This window comes from Tasmannia lanceolata, unplaced genomic scaffold (assembly GCF_043159265.1).
Source record: "Tasmannia lanceolata isolate RefF3 unplaced genomic scaffold, GAP_Taslan_0.1 ptg000019l, whole genome shotgun sequence".
NCBI lineage: Eukaryota > Viridiplantae > Streptophyta > Magnoliopsida > Canellales > Winteraceae > Tasmannia > Tasmannia lanceolata.
The window spans coordinates 22,070,628-22,088,874 of record NW_027518696.1 but is presented as its reverse complement, the minus strand read 5'-3'; the positions used below and the strand labels follow the sequence as shown (position 1 = coordinate 22,088,874).

At 37.1% G+C, this 18,247-nt stretch overlaps 1 protein-coding gene across 2 annotated transcripts in view; it reads left to right on the top strand.

Annotated features, from left to right (window-relative positions):
* The first annotated feature begins 392 nt into the window (after positions 1–392).
* LOC143853009 (protein CHROMATIN REMODELING 5-like) overlaps positions 393–18,247 on the top strand; it is a 69,106-nt gene continuing 51,251 nt past the window's right edge. Inside the window, exons 1-10 of one of the 2 annotated variants that reach the window (XM_077362703.1) lie at positions 393–745; positions 1,629–2,390; positions 2,578–2,642; positions 5,043–5,486; positions 9,207–9,431; positions 9,627–9,710; positions 10,645–10,704; positions 10,791–10,894; positions 11,341–11,392; positions 12,920–12,983. In XM_077362703.1, the coding sequence (XP_077218818.1) occupies positions 1,682–2,390; positions 2,578–2,642; positions 5,043–5,486; positions 9,207–9,431; positions 9,627–9,710; positions 10,645–10,704; positions 10,791–10,894; positions 11,341–11,392; positions 12,920–12,983 (1,807 nt within the window). In that variant the 5' untranslated portion in view covers positions 393–745; positions 1,629–1,681. Of the gene's footprint in view, positions 746–1,628; positions 2,391–2,574; positions 2,643–5,042; positions 5,487–9,206; positions 9,432–9,626; positions 9,711–10,644; positions 10,705–10,790; positions 10,895–11,340; positions 11,393–12,919; positions 12,984–18,247 lie in introns of both variants that reach the window. The other variant, XM_077362702.1, reaches the window with a different exon arrangement.

Genomic DNA, 18,247 nt, shown 5'->3' with positions numbered 1-18,247 from the left:
GAGAAATCTCGGCCCCACATTTCATAAGTCAATGAGGGGCATATTTTTGGGCTGGTGGTATCAAAATGTACATACACTGAATATATACTCTGTGCGCCATATTATATACGCAGCCTTGTACAGGACCTACCCGTAAAATCCCCTTTAGTCTTTTCAAATTAACGAGGATTCATTACAACAGCTGCCGTAAATATAAACCATGTAAGGAGTAGATTCGTAATTTAGAAGAAGTTAATAGGGAAACCCTCAATTTTCAAGTGGCATCTCAATTCCACGTGGCGTAACACCATTGGCTTTCAGTGGGACCCTTTCGACCTAAAAAGGGCGAGCGACGAACTAAATCTAGAGAGAGAAATAAGAGAGAGAATGTCCCTCTATAAACACGTATCTCCAAGGAAAAACCAAGAAACTCTGTATTTGATAACCCTCTCGCTCTCTCTCTCCAAAGAAAACCTTCTGTCTTTCCATGGACATAGTCGGCCGGAAATCTGACCCACTTAGCCCGACTTCCGGCCACAAATCGGCCGTTTTCTAGCCGGAAAACGTCACCGATCATCCGTACTCTACCTTTTTTTAACCAAAATCTCCCCAAAACCCAAAAATAGGAAGCCAAGGAAAAAAAGAAGAGACAAAACATATTTTTTTTTGGTTTTCGAATCGGCGCCGTCATCTAAGCGCGCGATTATCAATTGTCTCATTCCCCCCTTTTCTCCGCGCTACTCAATTGCGCAATCGTCTTTATTAGGTACGTCTCTCCGAATCTTCATGGATTCGCATTTCTTCAGAGTGAGTTCCCATTTGCTGTAATTTTTCGTGGATTGGAGCGCCGTTTTGATTAATTTAGGGTTTTTTCTAGGGTTAGGGTTTGGAAATGAAGGAAAATAGGGTTTTGGAAATCAGTTATGCTGTATTGTATTTCTTATTGGACTGATCCATTGTTTTTTCTTACTCGATTTGGTAGTTTCTTATGTGATTGAGTTATTAAAGAATTCTGATTTGGTTTTTCAGATCGGATTCGCCTTTGATTGTGATTTGATTTTGTAGGTATGGTTACATGGACAGTAGGATTATGAAATTTCTTGCTTGTTTGCGTACGAGTATTCAAACATTTTTAGATGCTGATTTCTTTGTTTTTCTATTGTCATGTATGAATTTCTGACTCAATTATGAATCCCTGACCCTGTTTTGTGTAGATTTCATGTGTCTTTCACTGAATTATTGTATTTGAATGTGCCGAAAATTCTCCAGCTTTGATTCATAACTATTAAGAAGTGTTTTTGTATTGAATTTTATGGGTTAGATTTGAATGACAGGATGCAATATATAGCTTCCTTATGTCATTAGTTTGATACTTTGATTATTCAAATGATTGGGCATTCATGTGTCCAAATAAACAGATGTTTTTGGGGCTAACTATGGCCTCTTGCCTCATTGTGTTTGCCTATAGCTTATTTATGTCATTAGTTTGATTAAGGAAATGATTAAGGAGCGTTGTATTGTTGCTATTGTTATTTTAGTGTTTTTGCTGTTTTGGCATTCATGTGCTTTCTGCACATCTCTTCTACATTGGCCTTCGATGTTGGATCAATTGACTCACTTCCGACCTTTTATTTGGATTTTCTTTTCAGTGGAGAACCACTAGAGTACTAGCCTGAAGTAGAGTGGACGGAATTTCCATGTGATGGCATTCTTCAGAAACTATGGAAATGGAAAAGATTCTGGGCATCATTTGGACGACAAAGGAAAGGATGATGGCATTGAGAGAGTTCATAGTTCACTTGAGAACGCTGATGTAGATGAGTGTTCGAGTGAGAGGGATATTGAAGTCAAGACAGATGACTGCTACCAGAGTGAGGAGGAACCGGTTAATGATAGTAGGATTCAAAATGGGGCAGCAAGCAGCAATGCCGTTGGAAGACAAACACTGAATTTTCAGCCATCTGGAAGGAGAACAGCTTTGGTTGGAAAGTGGGGTTCATCTTTTTGGAAGGACTGTCAACCCATGTCCACTCGAGACGGATCAGCATCTGAACGGGATTCGAAAGATGCACATTCCAATGATAAAAGTGAGGAAGGATCTGATGGTCATTCCTCTGATAGATTAGAATCAGATACATATGATGGGCAGAAGGTCGTCAAAGATGTTCAGAAGGGCCAGGCTGATGTTCCCACTGATGAAATGTCATCCGATGATTATTACGAGCAGGATGGGGAAGAGCAAAGTGATTCTATACACAATAAACAATTGAATCGGACTAGTGCTCCCAGTTCCAGACTGCTAGCAAGGCCCATAGCTGTAAAAAAGAACACAGCGAGGAGTTCAAAGGCTTCAAACTTCACCAAATATGTTGAAGATGAGGATGACGATGATGATGAAGATGATATAGATGGTACTTGTGTTTGCTATTGTCATAATTTATTAGATTTTTGGCTGGAAGTTTCAGTGGTTTGATACTTTGACTTCTAAATTGAGCCATTCATAGTCTGTACCATAATGACTTATCTTGTTTGCAATTGTATTTAACTAGCCCAAGTTTCAGCCGTGGAGTTAAATCTTTTACTTTTTTGTTGCAGAAGATGACCCTGACGATGCAGATTTTGAGCCTGAATATGGAGGCACGAGCAATCGCACAAGCAACAAGGTTGTTTGTGAGCTTATTTTGCTGCATCATAATACATAAATCATTTTAATATTGGTTTCGTCACGGAGGTGCTTAACCTTGACTGTGCATCTGTGTTATATCTTGTTTTTGGATGCAAGTGGGGACTAAATTTTATTTCTTTTCTCACAAAATTAATCAATTATATCACCTAGTGACAAAACTAAATGGATTTGTATCATAACTTGTTTTATGAGCTATAACGCTTTCCACTCGTTTGGCAATTAAAATCCTAGAGTTAGATTATGCCATGTGCTAGATAATGCATTTGATGCTATCCTTAGGAATTGCTTTTATGGTGTTCATTGTTTGAATGTGCACATGCGATATGCATCTATTCATCTACTCACATGTCTCTTGGTTTATATATTCAGCTTTTGATTGATGCAATGCATATAATCTGTTCTTCCCTGGTTGTATTATGCTTAAATTTTGTTTGTAGTAGAGATTCAAGAGTTCATCTTCTCTTGTGTACTATGGTTTTCTTAGTTATGTTTCTTTTATAACAGGAGATCTATTCTTACTCAATTTGTCATATGTCTACAGCTTTTGGAAGCCAACATGATCCTTTTGAAAGCCAATGTTTAGAGAGGCTTAACAGGAGGCTTTCATCATGAAAAGGCAAAATGTTTTTTTTTTTGTATTGTGGTATCACCCTTTTCGAGGTGACACTTTTATTCTTGACACTTCATTCCATTGTTTCAATTACCAGTGAATGTGATTGTTCATTTGGAGCATCTTTGAAAGCACTTGCTATCGAATGATGAGGAAGATAGACAGGTGTATCACTTTTCATAGAAAGTGGAGAGTTTGCAAATGTAAGAATCATAGAGATTTCGGAGAAGAATGGTACACTTCTTGGAAGTCTCGCTTTGGAGAATACTCCATGGATTCTAGTGTTAGGTTCTTCATAGTGGCTCATTATAAGCCTCTAGGTAGGGGTAGAGAGCTTGGTCCTACGTGGCAATGTTTTAAAAATCAGATCAGTCACTGAACTGGCAAAATCACTGGTTAGGTTGGACTGTTTTGAGTCGTACCCAATGTGATCCGATTAAGAAAAGAGATCAGAAAGTTAACTGAAGACTACTTTCAAAATGTAAAAAATATTCTATTATGTGTATGCTGCGGTCGTACTAAGACCAAGGCACCTGCTTTTGTTGTATTGGTACATGTCTTAAAGACACTATATGGAGGGGGTGAGGGTTTAGGGTTTGTAGATATGGATGTACTACCCACTTCTGCAGTGCAATTTTGGAGGTGCTTTTGTTCTTCTTAACCACCACGTTGTCTAACAGATGTGCATCTTTTGAGGTTGCCTTGATCTAGTGGTTACCGAGTACTAAGCACACTGAAATTGGTAGGTGCAAAGTTGGGTATACCCCCTCAGATATTTAAGCCTCGTGCACTGGGCCGCCCTTTTTTAATGAATATCAATTAAAATTTTTTAACATATCATTTAAAGAATTGTTAACTTTAGTTTTTATAGAAGTCTTTTAAATTTGCTTTCGAGTTTCTAAACCAACCTGTGAAAGGGAATTTTTTCCTCATGTATTATTACGTATCATTACGTAACTTTCAGTTGATTCACATAATTTTGTTGTTCACAAGTAAGTCTACACAAGGTTTCAAGTTTTAGTTTTTAGTATGTGATTCGATCGCGATGGAAATGGAAAAATGTCGGTTTCGGATGAAACTTTGTGGAAATCTTGTAAAATTATGGAAACATATGGAAACATATGCAACTGGTGGACATTTAAGATGAAAATTTAGGAAATCCTAATATATACACAAATATACACTAAAAAACTATCACATATGCAAAAAAAACTAACCATCATGGTTTAACAACATCGAACACCCGGTGACATGCGTTGTCAGCACGTCTGGTAATTCAATACATACCACAATTTATATATAATTCATACAAATAGTTGTGCACAATACATCCACCATATTTCACATGCAATTCATATTAATATAATTATGTAACACATACTGGTATATTGAACTACTAATACACTTATGTTTTTTTGTTTCACTATTCGTTTATGCTTCAGTATTTGTTAGATGATATTTACATACTTAGGTTGAAAGCATATGAGAACATATGACTTGCATAATTAGGTTTGCTAATTGATTATTTGTTACATGCTGTTTCTTGTAGTGGTAGGGCATTTCTTCTTTTTTCTGTTGCCGGGAAAAAACCTTGTGTATGTCCCTCTTAAAATCATTTGGGTACTTATGTAACAGATGTGGCAGTTTTTACCATTACTGATGCCTTAGATTTGAAACATGCAAGCAGTTTGAATCTTGACAATTTAACTTGGATTTAGACTTTTTTGTTTTGTTTTGGTTTTTGATCAAAATAATTATTATTAACAGGCTAAAGAGTGGGGGAGTGATGATTACGAAGAAGATGATGAAGAAGAAGAAGATGATGATGATCTTGATATCTCAGATGATCTTGATTTTGTTGATAATCCTCGCCATAGAAGAGGACGTAGAGGCGGACGCAGTTTTAAGTCGAAAAAAGAAATTAAATCCCTCTCTACCTATAAACAACGGAGAAGAGGTAAAACATTTACTGAAGATGATGATTCACCAGCAAAGTATTCAGAAGAAGATAGCGACGAGGACTTTGATGATAGAATAAAGATCGGTACCCACACTCACAAGAAGAATGGTGGTCGATCCACCATGCCTGCAAATATCACCACACGTAATAGTGATGTCCGAACTTCAAGTAGGTCAATTCGAAAGATATCGTATGTTGAAAGTGAAGAGAGTGATGAGATTGATGAGGGAAAAACAAAGAAGTCCCAAAAGGTATTGTACCATTTACATCGATATAGCTTCCTTGTAGTTATCTGATATCTTTTCTTGGCTTCATTTTCATGTTACTTTTTTACATCTTCCATTTCAAAGTTTCTGTGTGGTTGGAAGGCCATTGGGAATTTATAGACATAATTTGGTATAAAACCAGATAGTGTGATTTTTGGTAAGGTTTCTTTCAACCTTAATCCTTTGTTTGAAACAATGTATTTTATCTTTTCTTTAATTTATGAATTAGTTAAAGTGGATGATCCGGTGGACAACATTCATACGATTGTATGGTGCGGATGAGGTGTATTGAGCTCGTGGATTGGCTTGTGGATTGGTTAGATCTTTTATCTGGACAACCCATCCAGCTGGCTACACCTTGGGCTACCATGGCCCTAAAACTGTTCTGATTGGATGATCCTAACTGTTGACCAGTGGCCTGGAAATGCACGGTTAAGCAAACAATTTTTTCTTTTAGAGTTTCTGTTTGCAGGCCACCAATTGAATGGTCAGGATCATCATATATAATGATGTAGTGGTCTGTCCACAGTATGATCCATTAATGATGGATGATTCAGATTGGTGATCTGATCAGCCCTTAGTTCGTAGTTAAGTTGGTCGTGCTAATTCCATACGAATCAGTACTGAGAAGCATGTGCCCATCACTCCAGCAATGGCACCAAAGATGAAATAGAGATTCCTCTTTTTCAAATTCGATAAATGTTGGTTGATCGTATATTTGATTATAGTTAGACGATTCAGAGTATCATTTCCTATTTGATCCCTTTGAATTCCATATTCAAAGTTGCGATCCCAATTCTATTTCTATTCATTTTTTTTTACTCGTTTCACTCAATAAATGACTTTTGACCCCATATTCAAAGTTGCAAATTTTTTTTTGGTTTATTTTTCTTTTCGGGTCTCATTAGATTTTTGAAGTCTATCCTTGTCTGTAAACAGAGGGCGAGCCTTGGAGCAACGGTAAGGTTGCTCCATTGTGACCTGGTGGTCACGGGTTCGAGTCACGGAAACAGCCTCTTTCCAAAGCAGGGGTACGGCTGTTTACATCGAGCCCTCCCCAGACGCCGCAATGGCGGGAGCCTTGTGCACTGGGCCACCTTTTATCCTTGTCTGTACACAGTAGTGATGAGATACTAAGTCTTGCACTTGTCATATGGTTGTATATGGTTTTCTTTTTTTCCCTAAATAATGGATGGCTATTGTGTTCTGTGTACTGAGATTATTCTTTTTTTTTTTTATGAAAATTATACTAAGATTATTCTTATTCATAAACTTTGCTATATATATATATATCTATACTGCGATTATTCTTATTCATAAACATTGGTGTGCGTGTTATGTCACAAATGTCGTTCTCGGGAATTTCCCGGCAAAGGAAAATCTCGGGAAATATCAAAAATTTTTATTTTTCAGGATTATATCGGGAAAAAAACGGTAAAAATAAATTATTTAAAAAAATAATAAAAATATTAAATTTAAGAAAAAAATATAAAATAAAAATATAGCAAAAATATTGGGATAGTATCGCGATATTATCAGGATATTTTACGATACAAACGAAAATATCGCTATATTTTTAAAATCTCGGGATTGGTTCGGGATTTTGTCGTTTTATCAAAATGTCGCGATAAAAACACTGTATTTTGAAATATCGGAGATATTTGTGATATAGCGTTCGTGTATAAAAAATTAAGAACAATTTCTAAATTTGTGGGCGAGTGATGTAGGATGATCTATAGGAAGAATTTGACTGAAATTGCCGAAATTTAACTTAAAAAGAAAAACTAGCTGTGGGCAAGGTTTAGGCCAAAAGCTAGGTTCAGTTTTGCTAGGGTTCAGAATCGGGTTGAATAAACACCCGGATTTTCAAATGAATCTGAAAGTCCTGATCCGGTTTGAGATTTCGAAAAGAGTACCCAGAAGCAAGAATTTCATAATTTGAATTGTTTGTATGGACAAAATCGATCCAACAGTTCGTGGGGTTGGAAGACCTTTAAAAGCAGCCCAATATGGCTTGGAAGAAGGAAACTGGTATTCGATTGGAAGCTAAGAATTTAAATAAGAAATCAAAAACTGAAATTAAAACAGATTTTAAGTACACTGATAGATTACCATTAAAAAAAAAAGTACATCAACAGATTAGATAGAGAATAATAGGACATCAAGGCATCACATCAAGACTAGGGACATCACATCCCCAAGTTGCAAGTTTGAGCAAAAGATTTATTCATCAATTCATAATGTCGATAGCCAAAAGACTTACAGTAGTTGTAGAGAAATCCCATGATTTGGATAGCAAGCCTTGTAAATGACTCTAGAAACCCGAAGCATGTTCCAACTAATACTTTTCAATTAACTCTTCTAACAGTCCTAAGTTAGCATCCTTAAAAGCAAACACTCCTAAATTCGAAACTATTCTAATTAACTTGAAGCAACTAAAAAAGAAATAATTTTAAAGTTGAAAGAATCTAACTCTAAAACAAGTAACTTTCCTAAATAGACTCTAGAGACTCTTAACCACTGCTAACATAATCAATTATATCCACCTCATGTGGGCCCTATGCTGTACGATAACCCAAAAGGAGAGTATTTTGATGCCCATGACTGTTTGACCGTATTCAGTCAAACTGCCCACACCCACACACAAACACTCACACGTGCGCCATCTTTCCTTGTCTTCAATAAGGTGTAGGAGGTCCTCATATAGGCCCCACTTGAGAACATGTTCGAGAACAACTTCCCTCACCTCTTTTTCTTCTTGCTTTTGGTCTCCATCAGTGAGCCTTACCTATTGTCTACAAGGCTCTTCATGCAGTACCCATGCTCGTCTTTTACTTTTACTAGCTTCACATATTGTTAGATAATATGATGCACAGATCCTGGCATCAGCTTTATCAAAGAATGTTCTGTGTAAACTAAAGAAATAGAACTTTTAAGTGGACTTGACACATATCTCTAGAAGAATGTCTTCTTCTAGTAGAAATGTCTTGATTTCCACTTGATTTCTAGCCTGGCTGATACTTGAAGGGGTGCCACTCCTTGCTAAGTTAGCAATTGACAGTTTCTGGGCCTGGCAATGTTCACTGGTTCTTGTAGATGATGGGCCAGTGGTTCTAATGTGTGCCAGGCATCTTGTAATGTCTTATTTACTGAGAGAAAGGCAGAAACCTATATAGAAAAAGTACACAAAGGAAAAGGAAAACCAAGTAAATTCTAGTAGAGAATGCACCACACACACACACACACGAAAAAATGCATGCACACTGACACAATCCCTCTCAAGCCTAATGGAATATATTTTATTTTGGGAGATGTAAATGACTGATATGACTAATCCTCAAATTTGGAGCTATTATATCAAATTTAACATAACATCTATTGGATGTTGATAGATTTTACATATAAATTTCTTGAATCCTTTGCAAATTCTTAATTTTGTACCATTCAAAAAAATAAAAATAAATCCTACTTTTGTATAAAAATTCTATTCATCCTCTTTCTCAAAAAAAAAAAAAAAAACACTATTGATCTTGCTTCATTTAACTCCTGCGTTTGTATAAAATTAGTATGGAGCCTGAGTTATTTTCAGTCTTGTTGGTTCTGTTGATAATTTTTTTTAATTCCTGCAACATTTTCATGCATGTCATTTCCATTACCAAGTTCCTAACCGTGCCTTTTGATACCTTTCTGAAAACTGTTTCTCAGGAGGGTGCTGACGAGGATGACAGTGATTCAATCGAAAAGGTTCTGTGGCACCAACCAAGGGGCATGTCTGAAGAAGCATTAAAGAACAATAAATCAACACAGCCCTTTGTGTCAAGCCCTTTGTTAGACTCTGAACCAGACTGGAATGAAGTGGAATTCTTCATTAAATGGAAAGGCCAGTCATATTTACACTGCCAATGGAAATCATTCTCAGATCTTCAGAATGTAAGCCTTCTGATGCTTTATAGGGGACTCACTTAGCTGTTCTTATGGTCTATCTCAGAATTGTAGTAAAGCCATTCTTTAGAAGTGTTTTCAGGGGAGAAGTTTGTAGTTAGTTTTCCTTTTTCCCCTTGTGCCTCTTCTTAGCCTGTTCCCTTATGAAGTTTAAATATTCAGTTTTATTTGGCGACTGTGCAGCTTAGTGGTTTCAAGAAGGTTTTAAATTATATGAAAAGAGTGATGGAGGAAAGGAAGTTCAGAAAGACACTATCACGTGAGGAGGTAATTATCAACTTGAAAATTGGCTATTTTCTGTTTTTTTCAGCAAGTAGAATGCATATATTGCAAATTCTTGCTGTCATTTTATGTTAAAATTAGCCTTTTAAAATGTTTGTGCATATTATAAATTAAACTTATTGTTGTTTTTCAGTGGTTATGAAATGATTATCAGGATTAGTACCTTGCTTATCGTATTGGTCACTCAGTGTTCTACCGTGCATATGAGCTTCTCTAACTTTATATTGGAATATTGGATATGCCAACTAATTCTCCAAAATCCATCAATCTCCTTTACAGGGTCGGGTCCGAGTCTGATTTCTACTGACCCGCCCGTTCCAAGTCCATTTCAAACAAAACAAATAAAAATAAAATTCCAACCTATTTCAACACTTTCAAAGCGCGTGTTTGTCACACTACGTGCTTATCTCAAATATGAAATATGCATCTCAAATATGAAATATGCATCGAGAACGAGAGACCACTAGCAAACATTCTCACTACGCGCGTGTTTGTCCGAGAGCTCTGAGAGGGCATCTTCTTAATTTAGTGAAAAAGAAACCTGTTTTAACCACCGGTATTAAGGTACACGAAGAAGAAAGAGAGCGAGAGAGTGTAAAAGTGGCATCGGGCATTACGCTATGAATTAATTATAGTGTGACGTATAAATGTTCCCAAAACCGTAAATGTTTCCAAAGCCGGCATTGTCGCACATGAAGTTCTTTTAGGAGAAAAAATTTTCTATGAAAAGTGTCTCCCGGAAAAGGCGAATGATATTTTGGAAACTTACACGCTTAGTATATCTAAAGATATAGATATATAGACTATATAGCATTCTTCGATTTTTCCTTGGTCTAACTTAGTTCCCTTTTTTGCTACTTAGTTGATCTTTAAATTCTCTGCGTACTTTATGAACTTAGTTTTGGCTTCCTTCTATCAGGCTGAGGTTCATGACGTGAGCAAGGAAATGGAGTTAGACCTCCTCAAGCAATATAGTCAGGTTTTATTTGCTTAATTTTGTTCCTTGGTGACCTGTCTCTTTCCATCTTCCTTGTCTTGTCCTGGTTAACCAGTTTGTTTTACCAGGTTGAAAGAATATTTTCTGATAGAATCAGTAAAGGGGGCTCTGATGATGTGACACCGGAATATTTAGTGAAGTGGCAAGGACTCTCCTATGCCGAAGCAACCTGGTAAACAATTTTAAAAGCTTGATTTTATGATTATGCTTGTTTGTGCTTCTAGATACATTGCAAGTTATTCTTCCTAGATTATATAAAGTGCAGGGTTTCAGATTGCTTTATAAGTTTAGGGATCGGGATTGGTCATATGGTGTCATCTTATGCTAGCAACATAAGATGAGAATTATCATGTGGGATTTGCTAGCGTCCATTGCAGAAGGCATTTCACGTAGCGCCTGTTGCATGAGCGAGCTGCCACATCAGATGAATTAAATGAATAAGACAAAATCTGAGCCTATGTGGCTGCTCTCTCATGCAACAGACACTCCACGAAATACTAAGGTCTGATATACCTTAGTATGAATATGAGTTTTTATGTGGTGACTACTCGTTTCTGGACATAATTTGCTATAGGATTGCCTTGATGCTTGTGATGATTTATAGTGTGCTTTTTGCAGGGAGAAGGACATAGATATTGCATTTGCTCAAGATGCTATTGATGAATACAAGGTAACAGTCTATCTAGGACTTGTCAGCAATTCTTGATTTCTTGTATAAAAAATGTTGCTCCTCTGCCGGATGGCTTGGAACGTTCCTTAAACCTCGTAGGTAGAGGTTTCGAGGATTGGTTCAGGCAATTTAAAAAAAAAAATGCCGCTCCTCTTTTTCCATGTTGTTGATGCATGTTTAAATATGAGTATTTGACTTTTGTACTTGTTTATGTTTCCCATGTACATATCTACATTATTTGGTCTTGCGTTGTAACTTGTAACCATAGTTTTAATACGCTCAAGACTGGTTCCAAGGTATTCTATGGGTAATTGGACTGTGTGGTTGGTACCCCTATAAATTAGGCAAATAGTGTATATCTATTTCTATTCATTCTGCTTGCTAATCATGCTTGTGGCCTAAAGTTAAATAATTGTACTCTGTAGTGTGCATCTTTTGCATGAATTGCATTCTTAGTGTGTACCTTCTAGTAGTATGGTGCAGCCCAAATACCAAGATCAAACAAAACTAAGAAAGAACAAGTAACAAGAAGAACCCATACGAAATCTCACGTATGCCGTGAAGATAAAATATTATTCAATCTCTCCTCCCCCCCCCCCAAACTCCAATCGTACTTCTCTTTTATTACATTTCTAAAAGATTTCCAAAATAAAAAAAAAGTAGCTAAAAATGATATTGGCATATCTATCTAAAATATTAAAGTTTCCTTACCTAAAAACTAGCTACAAATAAGAAAAGCAACTTCAGCCTAACAAATCTATTAAATAGCTAAATTGGAAAATCATGACCTTTTAGGAAACAAAATTGTTACTTAAGGGAATAGGAAATCATATTTTCCAAATCTTGAAACTTGCTAAATCTCAAAGCTTGTAATAAATCATGTAAGCTTAGCAAGTTTCCATTCCGCCAAAACACCTTCTTATTCACGAAAACTTTCCGCATTTTCCACTTGTGAAACTTCCACTTATGAATCTTCCTAAAATAGCCATCCTCAAAATTTATTACTAATTTTTGGATTGCATCATAGTATTTTGATCGTATACACAGGTTAGCTATGTTTGTGTCAATAACAATTGACATTTACAATATATGCACAAGTTATATTGAACAATAATAATGCTAACCAATACTCTTAATGATGATAATAATAATTGTAATGGGGTTGGCGATAATCTAGCCAGAAGAGGAGTTAAGTCGGAGGCTTTGGAGCATTATGATGTCCTTCCTCTTTGAGTGTCTCCCGTTCTTTGTTCTTATTTTTGTGTTGATTGTTGTCTTTTTGTTATTCTCTTATTTTTATTTCTTTTGGACCACCTCGGTCTATTATTAATGCAATCCTTGACCATTCCAAAAATAAAAAAAAAGTAATCGTAACTGTCAGACTAAGTGTAACAGTAACAGTAATAACAACAGTAACAGGCTCAAACTTTTTTTTTTTGGGAATGGTAGGCTCAAACTTTTGTTCTTGGGAGATTTCGTTTGGTTTCATAAAGATTGCCTGATGTATCCTTTTACTTCAATAATCAGGCACGTGAGGCTGCAATGACTGTTCAAGGAAAGATGGTGGACTTCCAGCGGAAGAAAAGTAAAGGTCTGTATTACTTCATGCGTGCTACATTTCAACTTGGAAACTTGAAATGTAACTTGCTTTATATTGAGTGTGCAGAATATGGATAGTTGCCTACAGACTTTCTATATTATTATTGGTTTGTATGTTTTAGGATAGAAATAAGGGTATTTTTATGTACCAACATTAAATTCATAATAAAATGTTGAAAGGTTGCTAATATTTTATTTATTCTGTTGGTAGTAGTGTTAATCATTTCTATTTCTTTTAAGCTCCGACTGTTTTATATCTAGGAATGACATTAATTCGGCGAATTTAAGTCTATGACGCATTTTACCTTTTTGTGTTAGTGATCATGGGCCCATTTGATTTCTTCTTCGTGTATATTTATCTTATTTAATAGACATGCATTGCATCTTGTCTCTACTGTTAAAATCTTACGATTTATGATTTGAATCTTAAGATTCAAATCGGTTCGTAGGTTGAACGATTCAAATCGGACAATCTTTTTTCGTAAAAATCTTACGATTAAAGTACGATTTGACTTTGAATTGTGTGGTTTTTACTATTCTTTTTACGATTCTGTCTATTTTGGATTTTGAGACCTGATTGTGATTTCAAAATGCTTTGTTTATTGCTGAAATCTCTTTATATGATGATTATTATCGATTTTAGTATGTGCTTTGTTTATTGTTGTGATAAATTATATAATGATTTATTATATGATGAATATAGTCTGTGCTTTGTTTAGTAATTTTTTTTTTTGAAATGGCAGTATATTGAATAAGAGAACCGAGATGGTCCACGAAAAATACAGAGAGGAAAAATAGAAAATTACAATAAAAAAGTAAAAAACAATATAATAATACTTCTCACAGGGGAAGAAAGTCGAACCACTCCAACTCAACTTTATGAACTCTAGATCTAGCAAGGGAATCAGCTTCCCCATTAGCTGATCTTTTAACATGCTTAAACACCATAGACGAATCTGAAATGAGATCAGAGATTTCCTCGAAGTAACTTAGGATCTCCAAGGTGGAACCACTCTCCCTGATAGCCAACTAATTACATTGGAAGAATCGCCTTCCACAATCACCCTATCAAAAAAATCGCTAATCAGATGCTTTATCCCATGATAAGAGCTCTAACTTCCGCTTCAGATGAATCACTCCTTCCATTGGACTTGCAAAAGTCCAAGCCACCAGCCCTAGAGAGTCCCTAGAGAGTCCCTACAAAGACCTCCAACCCCAGTTAGACCCGGGTTACCCAAACTGGAGCCATCAAAATTAATCTTAAGAAAACCTTTAGGAGGTGCTTCCCATTTCTGAAATATTTTTTCTCTCCTCACACCTACAAAGCACACAATGTGCCACCCCTCCCAAAGATAAAAGTTCTGAGACTAATTTGAATTGAGGGATCGCCCAAAAAATAACCAAAGTGATAATTTTCATGAATAACCAGTATGAGGACTTTGCTACTCCTTCAAAAACACTCGAGTTTCTTTCTCTCCATATAACCCACGACAAAGCTAACAAACACAATCTCCACAACACCTTCCCTTTCTTTTTCAAGGCACAAAATCCCAACTCTTCAATAGCTCAGCAATAGAATTTGGGAAAACCCAGCAAATATCAAACCTTTTCAGGATGAGACCCCATATCTCCCTTGCTTCCTTACAATGGATAAAAAGATGGTCAATAGATTCCCCATCTTCCAAACACAACGAACAATGATCCATTAGCCACATACCCCTTCTTCTTAGAAACTCAATGGTCTGAATCCTCCCACTGTACACTGCCCAACTGAAAAAAGAAACCGATGGAGGACCATGAAACTTCCAAACATCAGCTGAGAGAGGGGAGCCGGAAGCAGGCACCAACCGAAAATAGAAAGATTTCACTGATAAAAATCCGGACGGATCCCATAACCAAATTCTTTTGTCAACCCCATTCCTTTTTACAAAGCAGCCCTTAATCAATTGAAACAAATTAGGAATAGAAAGTAACTCTCTGTCAAAGAAATTCCTTCTGAAACTAGGATTCCATATCACCTTGTTATCAACCCTCTCGAAACAATCTCTCACCAGCACCTCTTTGTTCAACGCTACCAAGAACAAATCTGGGAAAAGCACCGCCAGAGGATCAGCCGAACACCAAGCATCCCACCAAAATTTTATTCGATCCCCTTTGTAAACTTTATACCGAACTCCTGCCTCAAAGCTTTGTCTAAACCTCAAAATATTGCGCCATATAGTCCCTCCTTTCTTACTGTAAATATCATCCGAACACCAATTCCCATGCAAAAACCCGTACTTGCTCGCAATCGCTTTTACCCACAAAGATGATTGTTCCACACCAAAACGCCAAAGCCACTTTCCCAAAAGAGTGCGATTAAACTCTTTCAATCTTCGAATCCCTAAACCACCATTCTTTATCGGAATACAAACCTTATCCCACTTCACTAAGGGGATATCACTTTTATTATTTGATCCTCCCCACAAAAATCTTCTTTGAATCTGTTCAATTCTCAACACCACACTAACCGGGCAATTAAACAATGACAGATAATACACAGGGATGTTAGCCAACACCGCCTTGACCAAATCAGTCTCCCTTCCTTAGACACAAGGTTTCTTTTCCAAGTTTCCAATCTTCTTTCTATTCTTTTTACAATAGGAGTCCATAAATCTTTTCTCGGTCTTCCCACCCCCAGAGGAAGCCCTAGATACGAGGAAGGAAGAGAGTCCAATCTGCAACCCATCGCTTTTGCAAAATCAGAAGCTTCTGAAAGGGGTAAATTGATAGCAAACAAACTGGATTTCAGAAAGTTTGATCGTTGACCAGTGATCAATTCATAGCATCTTAGGGTAGCCTTCAAATTTAAAATCTTATTCCTATCAAAAGCATAGAAAAGGATGGTGTCGTCCGCAAATTGCAATAGCGAAACTTCCACTCTATCTCTACTAATGATAAAGCCTTCAAAAAGCCCCTTACTACTTTCCTTTAATATCAATCTACTGAAAGTTTCTGCAATAATAACAAAGAGAAATGGAGAAAGAGGATCCCCTTGCCTTAAGCCCCTGGAAGACTTGAAAAAGCCTTTTGGAGACCCATTAACCAAAATGGATAACCAAGCCAAGGAAATGTATTTTCTCATCCATCCTCTCCATCGATTTCCAAAACCCATCCTCCCAAGTAGAAAATCTAGACTATCCCAATCCACTCTATCATAGGCTTTCTCCATATCTAACTTACACAACACACCTCCAACTCCACTTCTCGAATAAGCTTCAATAGCTTCATTCGCTATAAGAGAACAATCCAATATTTGCCTCTTTCTAACGAAAGCACTCTGACTATCAGAAATAATCAAAGGGAGCACCACTTTAATTCGATTAGCTAGCACCTTGGCAAATAACTTGTATAGGCACCCCACCAAACTGATCGGACGGAAATCAGAAACCTTAAATGCACCTTTAATCTTGGGAATTAGAGTTATGAATGTAGCCTCTGTGCCCCTATCAGGAGACATACCATCATAGAACTCCTTAAAGAATCTTAGAATATTACTTTTCACCGCCGGCCAACAAGCTTGGAAAAAAGCTAAGCAAAAACCATCAGGACCAGGCGCTTTGTCTTTAGGCATCGAGAACAAACCTTTCTCAATTTCCTCTTCCTCAAAAGGAAGTTCCAAGTTCGAACTTTCCTCCACATTCAAACTATTAAACTCCACACCTTCAGGGATAGGATGCAAAATACCTTCTGAAGCATACAACGAAGCAAAGAAATCAACAATAGCCGAGGAAACATCTTCCTTGGAATTCAGCAAGATGCCATTCACTGAGATCGATTCAATTCTATTCTTCCTTCTTCTAGCACTAGCCATCGCATGAAAATAACCTGGATTCTTATCTCCTTCCTCCAGCCATTTCACCCTTGATTTTTGTCGCGAAGATATTTCTTCCTGCAACAACAACCCTTTATGTTCTTGTTTTACTTTACCCAACTCCTCCCAATCTTCCTCAGAGCTTAATCCGCACCCCTCCAAAGCTAACAATTCCTTTAACCGATATTCCAAACAAAACTTCTTGCCATGAGATTGCTGTTTTTGTTCCTTGGACCATTCTCTTAATTTATTCTTAACAAATCTGAGCTTTTTCCCAATCACCACATCCGCAGGACCCTCCACACTACACGCAGACCACCAATTGCCTAATCTGTCCTCCATATGGGGATAGCTAAGCCATGCAATTTCGAATCTAAAGGGGGGAGGGCCCCAAGACTCTAGACGCGGGTCAAGAAGAAGAGGACAATGATTAGAAACCGAGTGCACCAAAGCTTTCTGGATACTTTCAGGAACCAAATCCAACCACCCAGAACAAACAAGAAACCTATCAAGCCGACTCCGACTTGGACCTCTACACTAAGTAAAAGATGCACCCGCTAAAAGAAGGTCAATTAACTCAAACTTGGCAATGAAATCAGAAAAAGCCTTGATATTAGAATTAGTTCTCACACAACCCAGTCTCTCCCCCACTTCTTTAACCTCATTGAAATCACCCCTAATACACCAGGGAAAAGAGCAAGCAACCCTTACCTGCTCCAATTCCTCCCAAAACAACCATTTCTTAACCCTAAGGACCGGCCCATAAACCCCAGAAAACAGCCACATCGAATTGTCCTCCTCCTTTTTCAAAGCCACCGACAAAGAGAACCTACCTCTCCATTCATTCTGCTTTCTCAACACATTCTCATTCCAAATTACTAGAATCCCCCCAGAAGCTCCAGAGGACCCCATAAAAGAAAAATCCCAATCCGCATGCACCCCCAAACTTCTAATATCAATTCTATTAACAAACTCCATTTTTGTTTCTTGCAAGCAAATAAGATCAGGTTTCAATTTTTTAACCAACTCTTTGACTTGAGTTCTTTTATCCTGATGATTCAGGCCATACATTCCAAGAAACAATCTTCATTACAAACCCCTGTTTTTGTAGACGACCTTCCCTTCCTACCACTAGGTTTCCTTCCCTTCTTAACAAGAGAGTCACCTTCCTCTACCATTTCCCCTCCATAATTAATATCCATCCTCAATTTCTGAAGTTCCCTGATTTTCTTCCTTGAAGCCTCCACAGATCCCTGTTTAGTCTTATTTTTTACCTTTTTATATTTTTTCTCATTTTTATATATAAATCTGAAAAAGATTACGATTTACGATTCAAATCCTGTTACGATTTACGATTCGATTCCGATTTTCAGAACCTTGCATCTTGTGTCACGAGACAGTTG